Source organism: Pseudorasbora parva, chromosome 9, assembly GCF_024679245.1.
Source record: "Pseudorasbora parva isolate DD20220531a chromosome 9, ASM2467924v1, whole genome shotgun sequence".
Classification (NCBI taxonomy): Eukaryota; Metazoa; Chordata; class Actinopteri; order Cypriniformes; family Gobionidae; genus Pseudorasbora; species Pseudorasbora parva.
Window position 1 is genome coordinate 18,593,942 of NC_090180.1, and position 21,776 is coordinate 18,615,717.

Here is a 21,776-nt window from a genome sequence, read left to right on the forward strand (position 1 = left end):
GACCTGTGTCCAAGAACGTTAAACCTGATGCTCTTTCTCGCCAGTTCTCTTCCTCTGATGATGGTGCCACCACGGAGACCATCCTACCGGAGGGATGCGTGGTTGGTTCCGTCACGTGGGGAGTGGAACGGTTGGTTAGAGGAGCACTGGCGCACACCGTCGTTCCTCGGGGGTGCCCTGAGGGTAAACTTTTTGTCGTACAGTCGGTTCGTCCAGCTGTTCTTCGCTGGAGTCACGCCTCTAGATTTGTTGCGCATCCAGGGGTGGGGGGCACGCTGGCAGTTGTCCGCCAGCGATTCTGGTGGCCTGCCATGGAACGTGAGATACATCGATTTGTCGCGTCATGTTCTGTCTGTGCGCAGCAAAAGTCTGGTAATTCGCCTCCCAAGGGTCTTCTTCGTCCCCTCTCTATTCCCTCCCGCCCTGGGTCCCATATTGCCCTGGATTTCGTCACGGGGCTTCCCCCCTCCTGTGGCAATACGGTGATTCTGACTGTTGTTGACCGATTTTCTAGGGCAGTTCATTTTGTCCCTCTTCCCAAGCTTCCATCGGCTAAAGAGACTGCACGTACGGTCGTGGACCACGTCTTTAGGATTCATGGACTTCCTACTGATGTGGTTTCGGATAGGGGGCCCCAGTTTGTTTCTAACTTTTGGAGGGAAATCCGTCGGCAGATTGGGGCTACCGCCAGTCTGTCGTCAGGGTTTCACCCACAGACTAATGGTCAGGCCGAGCGCGCAAATCAGGACCTTGGGCGGATGCTTCGCTGCTTGGCAGCTAGAAACCCCTCCTCCTGGTGCGAACAATTGACTTGGGCAGAATACGCGCATAATTCGTTGCCGTCGTCGTCCACTGGCCTGTCTCCATTTTCATGTTGCTTGGGTTACCAGCCACCTCTGTTTCCCTCTCAGGAGAGTGCGGCTGCCGTTCCCTCGGTTCAAGCGTTCATTCAGCGCTGTCGTCGTACTTGGAGGAGAGTGAGATCTTCACTCTAAACAAAAATGGTGCTATATAGCACTAAAAATGGTTCTTTGGCTCGTAATCATAGGGGAACCTTTTTCAGTGCTATATAGCACCTATCTTTAAAGGTGCTATATAGCACCTTTGTCAAATGGTGCTATATAGAACCATTAGGGGTGCCATATAGCACCAGGAGTGGTTCTTTGGTTCATAATCAGAAGAACCTTTTTCGGTGCTATATAGCACCTATCTTTAAAGGTGCTATATAGCACCTTTGTCAAATGGTGCTATATAGAACCATTAGGGGTGCCATATAGCACCAGGAGTGGTTCTTTTGGTTCATAATCAGAAGAACCTTTTTCGGTGCTATATAGCACCTATTCATCAAGTAGCTTTCTAGCACATTTGTCAAATTAGAGGTGCCATATATTGTTTTTTTTATATATATATATAGTTTTTTTTAGATAGTAGGGTCCATTATCATGTCAGATACGCTTCTGATGTCAATAAGCTTCTTAATTACAACTTTTACTTAAAAGGTAAATGATAATTCTTACCAAATTGTGGTTTTAAAGATTTAAAATACTGTATTAAATGCTTTCTGAGAAACAAAGTAAATTACACTTTCAAAACCATTTAATTGATTAATCTTAGTAGCAAATAAAATCAGTGCTGACAAGTCAGGGACTATACATAAACATTACAATATACCTACACACATAAAAAATGCAACACACTTGAAATATGTACATTTTTGAAAAAGAGACCTGTTTTGTTTTTTACAAACATGTTTTATTTGGAAAATTTTGAGAGTTTGTAACAGATTAATGAGTGAGTGGAATTGCTCAAAAACTTTAATACAATCACATGCAAACTGAAAAAAATAAATACAAAACTGGAACACTGGAAGAAAGCGAGAGAGAATATAGAACCCTAAGGCCGGAGACACACTGCAAGCGTGGCGTTTCTGCTGCATGTCAGCCGCGGGGCGGCTGCCTGGCGTTTTCTCTGTCTTTGCACACTAGAAGCGTGTCTGACGCGGCGCTGCTGCTGCTGGGAAGCCCTATTCTTCAGGTTAAATATAAATATATTGCCTATTGATACAGCAAAGACAACGTCAGAAGTAGCCTATTGACCATACATATGGTATTGACGGCAAAATAGGCTACAGAATATTTCGTTCTGTATTGACAGGTTTAATATTTCAAAATCGATAATTATGTTGTTTTTTATTATTACAAGTAGGCCTATATCTGCATTTATGTTAACCTAAAGACTTTCAAACATGAAAATGTCATTTATTAATATGTATTCGTGTCAAAATGGCATATAAACATCTTTTCCTATGCTATTTTGCCTAGAAACGCTTCCAACACGCTCGCATGTCGCGTGAAAAATAGACGTCTTTTCTATTTGAAGCATGCACGCGTTTTCCGTTTTCCGCGCGGCTCGGCTGACGCAGGCAGTATGCAAGCGCTAACCGGTTAACACGGGAGCCGAAATAAAAACGGACACGCCACGCAGCCGAGACGCTCACGGCACGCTTGCAGTGTGTCCCCGGCCTAAAGTCTACTCAAAGTCAGTAGTTGTACACCCTTCTACAGGTATTATAGACCTCTTATGATTACTTTTCACCATTTGAATTCATTCTACATACAGATGTATGATACATACACTCATGCATTCATATTAACTAATTTCTAATAGCTTATTATATACAATAAAACTGCTTATACAACCATTTGCAATCAGAGTTAAAGGGTTAGTTCACCGAAAAATGAAAATTCTGTCATTAATTACTTACCCTAATGTTGTTCGTTTCCCAGTCTTCACCTGTCCAATTTTGGTGAGCTTGTGCAAATTGTACCCTCTTTTTCCTATTTGTAGTGGAAATGGGTGGTACCCGGTGGGGTCTTCTGCTGTTGTAGCCCATCCGCCTCAAGGTTGTGCGTGTTGTGGCTTCACAAATGCTTTGCGGCATACCTTATTTGTAACAAGTGGCTTTTTCAGTCAAAGTTGCTCTTCTATCAGCTTGAATCAATTTTTGGGTGAACCAACCCTTTAAGCTTTCAAGCCATTTGCAAGTCCTTCAGGATTTTAAAAACAATACATATACTGGAACTAAAACTGGAAAAAAGAGAGAATATATCACTTAAATCTTGTCACAGATTGAACTGTACACATCTTTTATGGTGACAGGAAGTCCGGCTCCATCCTTTTATTTTAAAACGACAGTCAAAAAAGGTCAGTGTATTTTTGATTCCTGTAGAATACTGGACTCCAAACACAACACACAAGAGTAGGCCCCAGTGCCATTGAGATCTCCTCACTCTCCTCAGTGATTACCTGGCCATCCAAAGTGAGTAAAATGTGGTCATACTGCAGGGGATGACCCTCCCTGCAGCCTTTAAGCACCATTTTAGGTGCTAGGATGTCAGAAGGGCTGGTCTGAGCATGGCCCTGGAGGAGAGGAAATAATAGCATTAACCATCTTCTCATATTTATTTCTATATTGAATGTAATTGTCTCTTCAATTTAACAAGATAGTTTGAAGAGACCAACAAACAAAAAAACAAATGTTTGAATTAAAATAATTTGCATAATAAAATGCGAGTGTAAGTAATAAGGGTAGTGCTTTGATTAGATTGTGCTTTACACACTAGTAAACTGTTCAAGGCTCACCTCAACTTCAAACAGCAACCTCGGGTCATCCTTCAACAGTGCAGGCAAGAGCAAAATAGCTGGTTCCAACTGTAGGCCTTTAAACAAAATAACATCATTAGATTAACATAACATGGGGGATGCTTTTAGCCAATACTTTTTTTGTTTGTTTTAACCTTCATTACTGTTTAATGCCCAAGGTATATTTTGTTTTTTATATGTACGCTTAGGCGAACGCACAGCCATTCAAAGTATACTTAATTTGACTAGTACAAATACACAGGCATTCATCACATGCACATTGGGACAAGTTGCAATACCCCTCTTTGCCTGCAGGGAACAAAGGAGGACAGACATGGGAGGTAAGTGAAACAAGTCTTTTTTGCAACGATAGGAGAACAAATCGGGAATGCAACACACGCATGGATGAATGTCAGGTGACACAGTGTTCTCTGTGCAGGTGGTGTGCGATGTAGATGACTGGTTAGTAGGAGAACCAAGCAGACAACACAAGAAAAAGAAAACAGTTGACAGGTCAGGAACAAAAGGTAGGTTTCTCAGGTGAGTATAAAAGTATATAATATAATTTTGCACTCTAGTGCAAAACCAGGCCTGGTCTGTGATGCTTCTCTTTGTCGAAACCAGAGAATATGGTGGAGTGGAGAGAGCGCAAGTAGGGTATGCTAATGAGTGATAACGATGGTGATAATGAGGAGTGAGTGTAGATGTGGAACAAGAGGAATGCTGGGGTTGTTTGAGGGCGTCTGCGTCCTGGACTCATTATGGTTCATCAGAGCAGGTTGTCTCAAGGATGGTACAGGAAGACCGGTTGATTTGGAGACCAGGGCGCAGTTGGCAGTTCAGGTGGTTCAGGAAGCCATGGCGGTGCAGGTGGTTCAGGAAGCCATGGCAATGCAGGGGGTTCTGGAAGATCATGGCGGTGCGATGCAGGTGGTTCAGGAAGCCATGGCAGTGCAGGGGGTTCTGGAAGATCATGGCGGTGTGATGCAGGTGGTTCAGGAAGCCATGGCAGTGCAGGCAGTTCAGGAAGCCATGGCAGTGCAGGTGGTTCAGGAAGATCATGGCGGTGCAGGTGGTTCTGGAAGCCATGGCAGTGCAGGCGGTTCTGGAAGCCATGGCGGTGCAGGTGGTTCAGGAAGCCATGGCAGTGCAGGGGGTTCTGGAAGATCATGGCGGGGCAGGCGGTTCAGGAAGTCATGACGGTGAAGGCGGTTCTGGAAGCCATGAAGGTGCAGGCAGTTCGGGATGTCAAGGCAGTGCAGGGGTTGGAGCCGATGTGTGTGTGGCCAAGACACATATGCTAGCTTTATATAGGCACAGAAATGTCCTCTGGGATGAGAGTAAACTCACTAACTAGAGTGGACTCATGGACTAGAGCCACCTCTGGGCTCTTGACGAGGAAGGGACTCGCCTCTGGACAAGAAAGGTAGTTGCTACTGGATCCTAGAAAAGGAAGTGAATTGAAATCATTGGCCATTTTAGGACACAAGTTCAGACGAGAAGTAATTTTAGGAAGGGAGTTCTGACAAGGCACCCATCTTAGGATGAGACTCTGGGGCTGGCTGTAAAGCATACTGGGGAACGACGCTCTCCAGTGAATTTCCAGCTCATGTTTTCTTTTTGTGGTTTGGTCTTCTGTCATGCACAAGGAAGAGGACAGACAAGGGGGATAAGTGAAACAAAAAGTCTTTATTGTAAAGATAGGATAACAAAGTGGGAATGCAACAATGATGCTGGTTTACTGAAGACTTAGCTGGTGGTGATACGTGGTTCTCTGTGCAGGTGGTGTGCGTTGTAGATGACTAGTGATAAGAAGATCCAAGTAGACAACGCAGGAAAAAAAAGACAGATGACAGATCAGGAACAACAGGTAGGTTTATCAGGTGAGTATAATAGGTAAGCACTCCAGTGCAAAACCAGGTAGAGTCTGTTGTGTGTCCTTTTTGAAGAAACCAGACCAAGTGGTAAAGTGAAGAGAGCTGAAGTTTGGTGCGCTAATGAGTGATAATGATGGTGATAGCTTGCAAGTGCAACCACTGAACCCAGCGAAGAATGAGGGATAGTGAATTTAGGCCTAGTCCACACGCTCACTGGCATTTTTATAAACGGAGTGTAAGGCCACACCAGCGGAGGGGGTCCTTGCCTGAGTATTGACTGTGTACCGCTCCCTTTGCATCTACTTGCACTTCCCTTTTGAACTGGCCTGACAAGCCAGACCCACATCAAGATGTTGACTCAGACTCACCGTTGACAGGGCTCAATCCAAGGGGCGTGATAAACGGTTGTCTTTCAAATTCCCTCTGCACGCAATAGGATAGTGCTACAACCAACCAGAGCAACGTGAAGTGGAACTAGTTGATAGATTAAACATTTGCCGTATCTGGTCGGTAAAACTCTGAACACATCTTCCCTTTCCAAAGGATGATTTCAGTGCCGTTCTTTGTTCTTTTCTCAAAGAAAAGCTTAACTCCAAATCTTCCAGAGTCGCGGCCAAAGCCGATTTGAAAGACCGCCGTTCGCCAGCTTCTTTGTTTACAAGTTGCATGCGGAACCTACACAAGACCGCAAATCTGCTGGAGTGCCGTCATTATGTTAAGCCCGCCCACCAACTTTAAACACAATGTGATTGGCCTGACCAGAGTTTATTTTTTCCAGTTCACAATTTTATGAGTTAATAGACCACACTCGCTGCAAATTAGATTTGCTGCTGCAAGGGTGCGTCTACTTCAAGGCTACTGTTAAACAGCATTTAGGAAGAAACTGTGTGTTTGCACATTGCGATTGCCAGTTCATCTGGTATTGCCAGTCTATCTGCCTTAACTGTCTGTACCCATTTAAAATGATAGGCAACCACTGCATTTTAATCCCAATCCCAACAAAGATGTTAAAATTAGGTTGTATAATTTTTCTCTTTTGAAGCAAAAACAGAATGTTCAGACTTTAGCTTTGAGAAATGATGCTACATAAAACTTCATAACAGGTCCAGAAAAGAAACTGCATGTTAATTTTCAAGTCAATCCGGGGTGAGTTTCCCCATCGTTAGCCAACTATGGTCGCAAGTTCCGTTGTTACCGACATCGTTCATTGGAACGATGGTGTCAGAAAACACCAAATCGTTGAACTTTCGCAAACTGCATCGTAAACTTGTGTTGTTGGAACGACAGCTCTAGACCTTTGGTTAGAAGCATAGTTTCTTGTTTGCATGACGTGGACTTAAAAGGATACTTTACCGCTTTTTTCACATTAAACTATGTTATTCCCTTAACTAAGACGAGTTGACGCATACCTCTCTCGTCGGAGTGCGTGCACTTAATCTCTCTGACTCGCGCTGACGATCTGATAGCATTTAGCTTAGCCCACTAAGCCCAGTTCATTCACTATGGTACCAAACAGAGATCAAGTTAGAAGCCACCAAACACCTCCACGGTTTCCCTATTTAAATACAGTTACACGAATAGCTGAACGATCAAGTATGGTGACACAAAATAAAATGTGGTGCTTTTCTAAGCCGATTAAAAAGGAGAACTATAATGTATGGCGGAATAGCACTAAGTACTCAGCGCAGTAAAAAGTCCCAGGTCAAACATCCTACCTTTCATCTCCCCCTCCCCCCATTGCCAGAAATGAGAGGGAGAGGGGGTGATGTGAGGGACAATGTTTCAGCCGGGACTTTTTTCGAATACATACAAATGTCCTTTATGTATTATGTATATGTATAAGGCCATATTAAATGGCCTTTTTTGAAGAGTACGCATGTGCGGACGCGCTCTAGTACGTAAGAAAGAGCCTTTGATTGAATAAGGAAATGAAGCAAAATAACTGAGAAAAATAAGAATTAGGCCTCAGGTGCCATGTCCATAATGTATAGCAAAAGATCTAGCATGAATTCTATCTCAAAATAATTAATTAAAAGCAGTTATTACTCCACCACCTGCGTTACTTCGTTATACGGGAAATGCACTCCAGACCAACAGAACTGTAGGTAGAGCCAATTTCTTGTTTTGTTGAATTATAGCACCACCCTTATTACCTTTTTTTAGCCTGCCATCTTCACAGTCGTCAATCTTTCGCCTGAACTTGTCCTTAAGGGGACTCCGTGAAACTTGAAGGTCTCTGTGCCATTACAGAGAGCGGTGTAAGAATTTGTTGGCTAAAGTAAAAAAAGACATATTAAAAAATAGTCATACATAAGGAGGCAATCAACACACTACTGTACTTACCATTTTCACCAGTCTGAAACGAGTCTCCTCTGTGCTATGGTTGGACAAAAACATTTTCCACACCATCCTTTCTTTGAGGAGCTCTATGTTTGGTTGAAGCTTCTCTAGATGTCCCCTAATACTTTGTTCATCTTGTCCTGCATCAACCTATAGGGGTATTGAAATTGTTACAAATGTGGGTACAAATACAAAAAACACTTACACAGGAATCTATAAAGATTAATAAAATTTGTCTTAGATGAACAGACACCAAAGTTCTGCTGCTACACCAAATGTGAATTGAGAAAGTTTGTTTGACAGCCACCATTTAAATGTTTATACTTTAAAAAACAAATTTGAGTAGAAATATGTCATTTGTTTAGCAAATATTTTAACTTTATTATTATTTTAAAAAATCCTTGTGTAATTTAAGAGTTTGTACAAATCTGTTCAATTTTACCTTCAATATTATAGTAGGCTTCAACTGACTCCTATAGTTTACAGCATCAGTTAAGAGATGTGTATCCTATTCCTTGAGAAAATTTGCCATGCATGTGGCATACCTGTTATGTAGCCAAAAATAATCGATATTGAACCAAGCTGTTCTTGTGACAATTTATTTAATTTAACTCTTAATTTTTTTTAAATGACATAAACTAAATAGTTTTTCAGTTATCACAACTGTTATAACAGAAACACTGGCACTGGTTATTCAATAAACAGATATTACTGTTAACATTACTAAACTCTGCTCAAAAGAAATGTAATTACAAATTGATCCATATCGTGATGTGTATCGTATGGTGACATTGATGATGCACAGCCTTAACTGAAAATGATCTTCAAACCAATTCATTAACAGTTACATGCAAATATTCATGACATGAAATTGGCCAATGTTAATAATTAAGCTAATGATAAATAGCCTAAATAAATAGAGCTGGAACGTTAAAGAATTTGTTGTTTGCTTCCATTCCAGTTACATTTGCATAGAAGTCTTTGACGTAACCTTACACTATGTAATGTTACACCTCTTTCATGTAAGATTAAATACATTATTTGAGCTTTAAACGGTTAACATAAGTATGCTTACATTATAATTTTAACTTAATAGTTAAGAAGTTGTGCATATGTTATTTTTATTTCATATTCACTAACGTTACTAGACACAGTATCCATGGGAACGGTGCAGCTAACGTTATATAAAGCCCACCTCTAGGACCGTGGCTGTCATCTCTATCAGCGATTCAAAAAAAAAAAAAAAGATTAAATAGTTGGTCACGAAACGAACGACCACGTTATCCTTAATTATTACTTAACGTTACACTTCAGTGTTAGTTAAGCAACAAATATCCCTAACCGTATCTCCTTAACGTTAACTTAAACCCCCCTCTGTCTCTCGAGCTTTGTCGGTTGACGTTACACTAAATGCGTTTCAGTGTATTTGGTTGAAATAACTTAACGTTAACGTTACTAAAACGTTACTGCTGCAACTCTGGCTCGAGTGTAAGAAATTATTATCCTTTTTCTTTTTGAGCGTCACTAGGATGTTATTCGCTTTGTTTATTGCGAAAAAAAAATCCTTAACTAAGTTAAATTAGTCAACACAGTTGGTCAGGCTCCACACAGTCGGCTAACATTACTCAAAACACGGTACAACATTTTAAAATACCAACAAAATGTCCCCCTAACAAGGAACTCAACTTTAATAGCATATTTATGTGACAGTTGGAGGTATGACACTCACCTGGGCAAGATTCTTTCTCCTCAGTCTCTCTTCATAACGACGACGCCGGCTCCAAAGGTCCAACGAGCAACGACACAATGACCCAGTTTCTCGAGTAGGACCGCTCGCGCACAAACAGCGTACATCTGATTGGCGCGTTTATCTTATATATATATATATATAATATACGGACATCATAATATGTTATTAAAGCTAGACTACACAAATGAACAAAACATAAAATTAAAATAAAGTAAATTAGGTATAAAATATTATACTTAAATAAAATATAATTAAGATAACTTTGTTTTGGCGCTGTAAATAACATTTTATAGTGGTGTGATAAAGTGAAATCAGTTTTTCAGCGGAGAATTTTTTTTTCCAAGAGGTTTTTTTTATAATTTTTATTTATAATGTATTGGCTATTAATAAGCGATGTATGGGTGATGATTTGAAAATGGTTCAAGTGTGGATTTGATTTGGTAGCTGCCTACTGTTAAAATTTGTGTGTATTGAATATCTATTGTGTTTTAATTTTAAAAAGTTGGGAAGGCCCCATATTCATTAGCTTAATTTTTAATACCAATGGCAAAAAGCTGTTTTGAATCACTTTGCTGGGGTCAAAAAGTGTTTGAGGGCTCAAATATATTTGATTTGGGGGCCTTTATGGGCCAAAAATGTTGAGAACCATGTTAACTTCATGTGAATATTATTATTTTATTTAATGTTGTTTTGTAATCAATTCCCCAACTAAATTAAGAAACTAAAAGAGAGACAGAACCTAGAGGGGCTTTTTTTTTATTTTTATGACAGTGGTGCTATATAGCACCTTAACCACCCCAAAGAACCACTGAAGAACCGCTGAAGAACCACACAGGGGCTTTACAGGTTCTTTATATGGTATTGGTGCTATATAGCACCTTATCCACCCTAAAGAACCGCTGAAGAACCACTGAAGAACCTTTTTTTTTTAGAGTGTTGTCCTCTTATGCTCGCCTAGTCCTGTTTCGCCGTGTGTGTGTGGTTCAAGAGGATTTTCCCCTGGGTTCTGCGGCTTCCCAGTCTGCTCTTCAGCACCGCCGTATCAGCCGAGTGAGGTGTGCGTTCCGACGCGTCCTGCGTGCGCTCCCTGGCCAGCAGTACCCGTTACCAGGCTACCCGCCAGCTCCTTATATGGACTCTTTAGTTTATCTCTCCTGACCTGCGTCCGCCTATATGGCTGGTAACTGGCAGTCAGCCTTATTTTCCCTTTTCCCGTTTCAATAAATTACTATATTACCAGCATTCGCTTTTGGGTCCTTTCTACATTGTGACAGTGGATCTTCATGCTTCATGCTCTTCATGTTTACTTCATATATATATTATATATATAAAGTGTGTTTAAATAGGAATCCATAAGGAATTGCCACCTCACAAAATAGCTACGTTTTACCATGAGACTGGGTTGCAAAATAACTTAAAGTCGAATGAAACAAGGGAGGTTTGGCCGACAAATATCAATTTATCATGACTCAGCAATAAAGAACTTTACAATATGAAAATAAAACTTTTGTCATTTGGAAACCCACATTTACACAATTCAAAATCAATGACATCAAACTTAGTTCTTGTGTCTTGTGATGTCATGACCAACACCAATGAGCCTTGATGTTATTGATGTGTAGGCATATTTGATTAGGGGTCTGTATACGTGAACTAATCAATAATTTAATTTGTTTTGCAAATGAATACATATCTGGTCATCATCAAAAGTGATTGTATCACTTCAGAAAACTTGGATTATGAATCTATGGATTTTAATAAAGTAATTTAAAATTGAATGATTGAATGTTCATTTTTAGGTGAAGTAATCCTTTTAACTGTTTCTACATTCCATTTTACAAAGTATTGTCTAGTTAAAAAGAAAATTCCTTTCTGATCATATAGTACATTTCTTCCGTATTGTGACATATGTATCCAAGTAAAAAGGCTTCTTAACCCTTGTGTGTTTAGGTCATTTAAATCTCTTGTTATGATATATTATCACCAAATATTGGATTTTTTTAATTTTGTCAACTTGTTTTCTTTCAATTGGAGGTTTTGTATTTATTTTTTAAACTGAAGGCCTTATTGACCTGAGCTTAAATGGGTCAAAAATGACTATACATTGAAAATTAATCAGGATATTGAAATAAGATAAATATTTATTGTTCAGGAGGAGCATGTTCATCATATTCATGCTCACATATGATCATGTGCTTGCAAACATGGATACATGGCACATTCACATGACCACACACAAATGACCACACACACACGCACACGCACACATTTTTTATACTGTACAAAACGCATTTTCTTTCCTCCTGCCCCTACCCATCACAGGAAACATTCTCAAAAAAAAAAAACCTCATCCTGTATGATTTATAAGCATTTTGAAAAGTGAAGATATGGCCATTGTCCTCATATTTCACCCTCTCCTTTGAATATATGTCATACCCATGTCATTATACACATTTGTGTTCTCATATGTCACACACACACACACACACACACACACACACACACACACACACACACACACACACACACACACACACACACACACACACACACAAAACAAACAAAAAAAACAAAAACAGGGTGGGACTTTTTCCAATTGGGAATTGATTGGATCATTGTGTTTTGCTATTGCTGTGATCTCATGGGAGTGACAGGTTGTTCCGCCCTTATCCCGAGAAAAAAACGGGTGTTGCTGGAAGTGGGAGGGGAAGTTATTTTGATTAAAGTTTACAAGGGCATATTCATGAACGATATGCACAGATAAATCATTAAATCGCCCATTTAAAAAGAAGAAGAAATTGTACATTTTGGTGACTTTCATAATTACTAACCTATATGCCAAATCCTTTTCTTTTTGGACTTGATTACTATCCTGCTCAATACAGGCTTGAGATATATTTAGCACTAAAAAGGCAGAGTTTATTAATGAAATATTGCTGCATAACATTCTTAACTTGCCACGACTCTTCAGGAACTCAATTTAATATCATGCATTCAGCCAACGTCCTGCAGTGACCCAAGCCAACAAACCTATTTCCAGGAGATAGAAGGATACATACATCTCCACACTCTCTTGGTTTGGTTTAAAATGGGGAAGAAAAAAAAGACTCCCTTCCATAATGGAGGATGTACACCTCTGCGACCGGTTCATCGGTGCCAGCTGTGCTACTGTGGTGCAGGAGATGATTACCACACAAATAAGCTACAGTTCCTGAATCCCTCACCTCTGTTGGCAAGCAGGAAGAAAACAACGAAAGAAGCGGAGCAACAAAGAGTCGGGAAGGAGCAGGGAGTAGAGGGTAAAGTGAAGAACAGAGAGTGAAATGAACAGACAGAGGGAATGGGAAAAGGGAAAGGGGAAGAGTAAGGCAGGGCAAAGGTTTGGGAACATTTCAATTACTGTGTAAACAGACAACAAAGACCCGGAACACTGGAAACTATAACAGTCTTTAGCCTTGAGGGAAACTCATTTCCCCTCCTCAACTCTGCTCCTCTCAGAAATAATGTCAGAGACACACAGCAAACATTTGATGTTGTGCCTCTGCTGACAGACTTTCATTACATCTGAAATTATCTTCAAAAGCTTGGGGGTAATGAATTGCCCGTAAAGATTAAATGTGAGCAACTTTCCCAAAAGCAGAGATCACTTTTAAGGTGTTCATGAAGTAGTGTCCTGAGTATTTTTCATTTCACTTTAATTAATGTTATAATTGCTTTTGTAATTGGCTGGAGCTTCACTTGGAATTTTAGGTCACACACAGCTAACAGTTCACAGATTCTTCAGGCATGGGACAAAACATGACCCACGACTTTACCTCCCATTCATTTTTTCAAATGGCAAATTTTAATCAGAGATGAATGTTATTAACAGAAAAAATGCAATTTCATTGGATTTGCTACATTTAATTTAAATGATGACATGACATTAGTGCACGTTCCAACTAACCCACCTCAAACCATAATTCCTGAAAATACAAACTACTGTTAAAAGGTTTGGGGTCTGTAAGATCAGCAAGGATGTATTATATTGTGTCAAAAAAAAAAAAAAAGTGACAGTAAAGCCATTATAAGGTAACAAAATAAATATTGGAGATTTTAACAATTATTTTCACAATAAACTTGCTAAACTTCTGAACAAGTGTTAAGGAACTCAATATCCTTGCCCAAAGAACTGTAAAGAGAACTCAGTCAATATGGTCTATAAGGGATCAGTACAAATGTCAAATGTCTCTTGCTTTTCCTGGTTTCCAGCTGCTTTTCCAGCTGTTGTTCCAAGCAGGAGGCTGAAAAAATAAATCTGAATAAATATAGGGGAAAAATTAATATTCAAAAAACATAATTATAAACAATAAATAAATAAAAATATGACAAGAATACTGATTTACAGAACATTTAACAGTATTGATAATAGTAGGCTACTAATATGTGTAGAGGTGCAGTTCACTCACGTCGTTATACTGATAATATGATTTTTAAACAAATGTAGGCCTATTTAATAAAATAAATGCAAAACAGAATAATTCTGCTTGCCTTAGACTTTTGGTGTCACTTAAAATATTATTACCAGACGCGGTAACTTTGTATCTAAAATGTATCACGCGTTTGGAAGTCAAGCAGTTCCAATTAAAAATCCAAAAGATCAGCACTAAAATAGGATGATGATATTCCAGCACTCTTCAGATATCGCATGCATGATTGATTTATAGTCTCTTTTTGAATATGAAACAGCCCTTCTCTCTCCTTTCTCATCAAATAATATTCTTTTTTTTTAACTTGTAAGCAATGCTTTGTAATCACAGTGCAGAAAAATGTACCATCATGTTCTGTTGAGAGTCAGATACTGTGCGTGAAGACGGTTATTTTTAATCAATTTAAACAAATGACGCCTCTCAAACCCCAAACAGAACATGAAGACTGTGTAACGCCTGGTACAATAAATCCCATTAGCCAAAGCAAGCGACTTACCTTTTACCTTTTTAAGTTCTGTAAGTTGGAGGAAATATAAGCACATTAAGATACTTTTCTTTTTCTGAGCACATTCTTCAACAAAAATAAAATAAAATGAATGAATGCGCAAAAGGAGGGGCATACGTGGAGAGAGAAATTGAGGGTGGGGGCACAGGAGTTATGCTTCATATGTATTGCTCAGTGTGAAAGTGTTAAGGCAGGAGATGCACTCGTGGGGAAACCAGCATTCATGCTCCATCCTGGTTCACAGCTGATCCGAGAGAGAACATCCAACCTGCTACCCCCGAGAGAACAGAGGGATCTAAAGAAATTTCACTTTTTATTCCTCCGAAAAGCGGTTTCAGTAGAGCATTTTTCTCTCTCTCCCTCTACCTCTGTCAGACGTGCGTCAACTTCTTCCATTGCGCGGGAGCGGGGATTTGTGAAGGCGCGCGCACCTGCTTTCAACTGATAGGAAAAAACAATCTATCGAGATAATTTAGACCTTTTTCCGACGGAATCGCTTTCCGTTGCGAACAGTTGCTCGGAGGATTTCCAAGTGTTATCTTTTATCATTTATTCTGTGCCTCGGATACCCGAAGTGTAACTCATGTCAGGTAGTGCCGCTCTTTCCGAAATCTGTGTGATGGTGATGTTAACTTGAGAACGCGGTTTGAAAACGTCTATTATTCTGAGTTGCAGGACACCAAGGGGATTTGAGAGGAGGTAGCATGTATGGCTGAAGGATGTGGGCTCGGAGTGTTGGTCCTAGACCGCCTGACCTGATGCTCTTATGGAAGGGGATGGTGATCTGTCTCCGCTGGGGTTGTGTGCTCGTCTCTCTGGCTGTGTATGTGGGATCCGCGGAGCCGCTCGGGTGGCTGCTGTCTGATAAAGGTCCTTTCCACCGCTCTCAGGAATTCATTGAGTTCACCGAGCGATACCAACACGGCTTCACCACCAGATACAAAATATACAGGTACGACAGGTCTGAAATACAGTAATGTGAAAGAATGAATTCTCGTAATTCATTTGGTTATTTGAACTGTCGCCGAAGTATGAGGCCAGGGTCAGATTCTAACCTCGTAAGGTTTGACCTTTAAACCCTTCTTAGTGCCTATTTTAACCGGACTAGACTGCTGCTATCCTGAATGTCAGCATGACTGATTCACTCGAGGCTACAGGTAACCACCAGTGACTCGAATCTTTTGATTCTGTTCACTAAAAAGATTTGTTCATATTCACATTCAAAGTTTAATAAATAAATTGAACGTTAAGAACGCTAGTTGGTTCGTAGCTCTATTTCTTAATTGCCAGTGGAATTTCAAGTGCTGCAAATGCATACAATAACAGGGCAAAATTACTTTTTTAAAATTATTATTATTATTGAAAATCATTCCATTTAAAAAGATACACACATTGGCATTGTCACAATGGGTCACAAAACAAGCGAGCCGATTAATATGATGCCACTGACGTCAAACCTGTAACACTTCCTGATGCTTTTGAATGTGTAATGTGCCCCTCTGTTTTGCTTATTCAGATATTCCCTTTCATGCATTGTGTAATACAGCTGTTTGTGAATGCAGAAAGTCAGCTAAGTTTCAAAGAACAAAGTGCACGATTGACTCCCAAAAGAAAGAACCGATTCTGAACTGCTTGAAATGAGTCGTCTTGCTTCCTACATGAGCCTGTGTAGTTTTGTAACAGATTTGCTTAATGCCAGTCTATGGTCTTCATTGGCTGCTCATAAACAACATCTACTTTTACCCGCCCTCAAAAACTGTAAAACTGGAAGAGTTTAGTTCGTGTTGTCAACATGTTGAGCAGACTTGCATTGTGAAAGCATATCAACTTTAGATGCACTTCCAATCATACACTATTTGTTCATCAGCCAGAGAAAAACTGGCACCCCGACTGAGCCTGGTTTCTCGCAAGTACCCCCCCCCCCCCCCCCCACCCCCACCCCTTACTTTCTGGCCCTAAAGGAGTTTTGGTTCCTTGCCACTGTCGCCTTTGGCTTTTAGCTTGCTCAGTGTGGGACACTTAAATTTCAACCGATCTGCCCGCATTGACACTATATGATAAGTAAAATTAGCTGAATAACATCACCGTTTTCACCAGGGCGGCTGTACAGCCGAATCAAATTCTGTTGCATTATTTTCCTGTTAACACTGTGAAGCTGCTTTGAAACAATTGGACTTGTAAAACGCACTAAATAAATAAAGGTGACTTGACTTCCAAATGAGGAGGGCTTGGGCTTGAAGTGATACAGGAAAACCGACACAGTCATTATTTTTCATATCACTGTGTAGCAAGCAGTGGCAGCTGGTGGGTTTTAAAATTGAGGAGGCACACAAAATTTGAGGACTTGGATCCCCTCCAACGGTTTTGTTTTAACTGCTTTAAAATAGCTTTTTTTTTTTTCACTTTTAGACAGAAAATTGAAAGAAAAACAAGACAATATAAATATAATTTTACGAGTTTATGTGCCTTATCTGCTTATCTTAAATCTTGGTAAACAGATTTGGCTTGCTGTCTGCTATAGAGGGGCTCAGAAAGGATATTCTACTCTAGCTCTGATTGCTATTACTTTATTGCAAAATATATAAAAAGAGGGAGAACAGAGGAGAAGAGGTACTAACAATGGGAAGTGGTAAGCAATTGTTTTTATACCTCGTATAGGTATATAAGATTATGGTGTACCCCTCCTTCTGTCCTTTTAAATGTCTGTGTTTTAAAGAGCATGTTTGGCCATTTAGTGAAGCTGATTGCTGTAGCCTATTTGTCCAACTTTGGCGTGGTCATTTTTATTTCGTAGATGTTGTACGAATTGGTAAATTTCTTTGCGATCAAATATTCAATATCTCTACTCTCCATTGGTACATCAGCTATAGTTGTTTAAAGTATTATCACATTTACGTTTCTTTGATAATAATTCAAAGTATTATCACATTTACGTTTCTTTGATGATTGATTGATATACCAGTGGAGGCTAGCCTCCCCTGCCATGTTTCTTTCTCATCACTCCTAATCACTGAAAGTGAAATCCTTGATGGTGATTTATTTTCTTTACCAACTGTGGCACAAGTCTCCCCTATCCACTCAGACTCACATTATCACAGTTTTCTGAACAAATGTCATTAAGAGCGCAGTGGTTACACTTACAGTGGTGAAATGACAAGAAATACATTCTAAGACATGAAATGAATAACTCCCCTGATGAGCCGCCACTGGTATCAAGTGTTGAGAAAGCGTCCGAAGCTGAAATTGAGATGGTAATGGCTGTTTAGTTTCCGACATTCTGTGTAAGCAATAGACACAACAGACTGGGCCATCTGACCGATCAGAGCAGACCAGGCTCTCTGAATCGTTTCAGACACTGTGAGAAAAGAGGTGATGCTGCAATGTATTTTAGAAAATGAAATGCATGTAAACCTGTTGTAGGAGGCATCCAAAGCAAAATCAGGAACCTTTAAAACACCATAATAGGGGCATTTGTGAAAACAGGGAAAGTTTTTTTAGTTAAATCGAAAATTTAATTTTAGTTACATTTTTTTAGTTACATTTTTTTAGTGTGATCAAATTCATCACAATTATTGCCATAAATCTGGGTCTGTTCCTCGAACAGAGCTGTTATATGACTTCAGAACAAATGGCACCAATAGAATTGACTATGTTTCTAATACTGGCATGGTGATTTTTGACATTTCTTGGAACCACAGCTCAGAGATTGAAAACTGCATTAATTAATCAATGAGCATTAATTGGTTTCATTAATCTTTGTTAACAAAACACAACTGTTCATTGTTAGTTAATGCTAGATCATGTCTGTTAAATAATACTATATACAACCTTTAAATTGAGTAATATATTAGTAAATGTTTAAACTAACATCGAAGATGAATTCATGCTTTAGAAATATTTCATTGATAGTTAATGTTAGCTAATGCAGCTAACTAATGTCAACAAATGAATCTTATATAAAGTGTTAATTTAATTTGTACATATTAAAATAGAGTGACATTTTGGTATTGCAGGATTAAATTGGTTAGAGCAATGTTTACTTATGAAAGTGTGCTCTGTTGAGGAAATGACATCTGAACTGTGACGAGTGTTTTTCATTCTAAAAATACTGCATCCATTGGATATATCTCTCAATTCATGGTTAAGTAACTGGATTTGCTTTCCTCCCACCAAACCACGCATGCTATTCTGCCAAAAACTGCTCAAGATTTGTCTGGTTGTAAAACAACCAACCACAAGTGACCTTTTTACAAGGTGTTCAGAGGCAGGTTTTTAGAAAAGTGTGTAGACTTTACAATCATGAATTCTAATACATGGTAACTATTTACCAGAAAATGTTTTGAGTATTTTTTCAAATATTTGATGCCATTGCCTCGCAAACTGGTAAATGCAGTGACATGTTCTTCCTCAGAAATGCTCATTTTATCAACCCTGTACCTTGCAAGCACGACTTTCTGTGCACCCGACTGTAAAGCCATCCAACCAATCAGATTTGAGCTTGCCTGATCAAGAAAGTGCTTGCTTTTTTTTTTCTGAGCAGCGGCTATTTATACTAAGTGCAAATAACAATAGATGCTATTTACACCAAGTGTTAATAGCAACTATAGATTTGATTTATACTTAGTGAAAATAACATTTTCTTAGCTATAGATGCAAAGTGAAAATAGCTGTAAATTCAGTTTACTCTGAAAATATTGATATAGTCTATTCACACTATATAAAAGTTAGCCTAGAAATCTAGACGCACCCTACCGGCAGCAAATTTAATCTGCCCGCAAGTGTCGTCTAGGAACTCTCAATACCCTTCTGAGCTGTATTCCTCACAATCTGGACGGGCCAATCACATCGTGTATAGAGTCGGAACACAGAAACTGGCGAACGGCGGCGGTCATTCGAATCAGCTTTGACTGCGATTCTGGAAGACTTGGAGTTAAGCTTTTCTCTGAGAAAAGAACAAAAAACGGCACTGAAGTCATTCTTAAAAAGGGAAGATGTGTTCGGAGTTTAGCCGACCGGATACGGTGAATGTTTAATCTATCAACTGTTTCACCTTCGTTGCTCTGGTTGATGTAGCGCTATCCTATCGTGTGCAGAGGGAGTTTGAAAGACAACCGTTTATCCCGCCCCTTGGATTGAGCCCTGTCTATGGTGAGTTTCCAGACCAAACATCTTGATGTGGGTCTGGCTTGTCAGGCTATATAAAAGTAGCAGTTATTTGCAATACATATAGTAATTACATGTAATTTATACTTTATTTTGACAGATACATATATTTGCACCTCGATATTGTTGTACATTAACAGGATGCAATAATAACAAGTGTAAGTTATTAATTTTATTTAAATTAAATGAATTTAAATTAAATGGAATGCCGCCATAAAGGGGCAATAAAAACCCTCCCTACACCTATCCCTAACCCTACCCCAGAAATGTTTTTTTTATTATTATTAAACATTTCACTAGATACATTTAGTACATTTTCTTAATTTTTATTGAAAAAAATGCCTTTCCGATGTGATTTGTGATGAGAAAACAGAGAAGAGCAAGCTCTGCAAAAGGCGGATTTGAATCCGATTTGATCATGACAAAAAAATGAGCCATTAGCCATGTGGTCTACAGACTTACAAGACAATGAATTACAGGCACTTTTTTAAAATCTTGTTTTGCAAAGCCATTGTTAGGCGGAGCTAGTTGCCAACAAGAAGCGCTATTTGCACGTTTTTTCTCGTGCGCGATACACAGCGTAAATTATTACTCAGTTTTGTCGAGTGGTTGTGTTACACCATTCATGATGTTTTCGGATGTATTTGTTCTCATGGGCTCAGATATTAGCTTAAACAAAATTCAGACATAACCAAACAAATCATAAAACAATTCTATATAACATCCCAGGTGAAAAAATGTCAAGTGCCATAAACTCAGTAAGCATATAGCGCTCAGGGATCACTAATAAATACCTTCTTCACACGATAAGTAATAATGCTTAAACACACCTCCACAGCTTTCTGGAAGCCTCGCAACAGAACTCTAGAGTATTATTAGCATCGTTTTCCTCTTGATCTCATCTTCATTTGCACCCCTGGTTTCTTCTTCTGATTACAAAATAGCTTGTGGCTTTTGATTACATGTTGCCCTCAGGTCTACACCACAGGCTCTCAGAGAGCTCTCCAGTAAAGGAGCGTTTTGCCCTCTCTGGTTTGTCGGTGGTGATCAGTGGCTAAGATGCTCGACGCTAGTGCTCATCAGGCACCTCATCTGATACTTACGCCATCCCTCGTTGGGTTGATTGGTGATAACGACGTCCTCCATTCCCTTCATGATTGTTCTCTGGATAGGGCTCTTCATGTGAGTGATTGGATTGGTTCCCATGAGTTTTAAACTCTGTCACTAGTACAGAGTGCCGTGGTTTAAATGCTAATCTCCAAAGAGAGATTTCATCATCCAAGGTTGGGGAACCTCCTGTGTTTTCTCCGGTGTGGAGACTAATAACCTTGTAATGGAGATCGGGAATGCGGGAAATAGGATGAGAGAAAATAATAAATATTGATCTAATGGTGTGGTCTAGCGGAACCTGAGAAGAAGAGGCATGGCTTTTTGCTTGCTATGCAATTTGTTCACTGCTTGGATAACAGTAACTTCATTTGTATATAAATCATGAGATATTTTCCCATAAGGCAAAACTTACTGGATGCAAATCTAATTTGATGTTATTTGACACACTGATATTAAATGTTTTTTTCAATATAGTATGTGATGCATGAAAAGACGAGGACATAGAATGATTTACCGTTCATAAGTTTGGGTTGAAACATTCAGTAATACTATATATATATATATATATATATATATATATATATATATATATATATATATATATATATATATATATATGAATAGCTATAAAAAAATAAAATAAAGTAAATAAAAAACTGCACAGTATTCAATCTTTTTAAAGTTACTAATGTTATTCAGTAAAGAGCAGTGAGTTATTTCAAAGATTTTATATATACGAAGACGGTGCACTCCGATTACTTAGGAACAGGAGAAAGTGCAAACACCTACTATGGCAAATAAGCCCCGCCTTCTAAATAAAAGAGCCAATCATTGTTTAATAAAGTCATTGTCACTGCAGCTGCCACTCTGGTTGCTATAAAAAAAGCACAGAGAAGCACATTTGGGACTGTGTATGCGCA

At 39.2% G+C, this 21,776-nt stretch overlaps 1 protein-coding gene and 2 long non-coding RNA genes across 4 annotated transcripts in view; 1 reads left to right on the forward strand and 2 right to left on the reverse strand.

The window, feature by feature from the left end:
• Positions 1-14,643, reverse strand: part of LOC137090319 (uncharacterized) — a 46,521-nt gene extending 31,878 nt beyond the window's left edge. The window contains exon 1 of the long non-coding RNA XR_010907838.1: positions 14,575-14,643. This is a non-coding gene — a long non-coding RNA (uncharacterized lncRNA). The remainder of the gene's footprint in view (positions 1-14,574) is intronic.
• LOC137089561 (uncharacterized) lies at positions 1,444-7,994 on the reverse strand. The gene is made up of 4 exons (XR_010907709.1): positions 7,863-7,994; positions 7,673-7,792; positions 3,643-3,719; positions 1,444-3,420 (listed from the first exon to the last, which is right to left on the reverse strand). It is a non-coding gene; the product is annotated as an uncharacterized lncRNA (long non-coding RNA).
• A 134-nt stretch (positions 14,644-14,777) lies between the features above and the next one.
• The window catches only part of brinp3b (bone morphogenetic protein/retinoic acid inducible neural-specific 3b), a 40,926-nt gene continuing 33,927 nt past the window's right edge, over positions 14,778-21,776 (forward strand). Inside the window, exons 1-2 of one of the 2 annotated variants that reach the window (XM_067454244.1) lie at positions 14,778-15,173; positions 15,259-15,535. In XM_067454244.1, coding sequence (XP_067310345.1) covers positions 15,303-15,535 — 233 coding nt within the window. In that variant the 5' untranslated portion in view covers positions 14,778-15,173; positions 15,259-15,302. Of the gene's footprint in view, positions 15,174-15,258; positions 15,536-21,776 lie in introns of those variants that run through there. The other variant, XM_067454245.1, reaches the window with a different exon arrangement.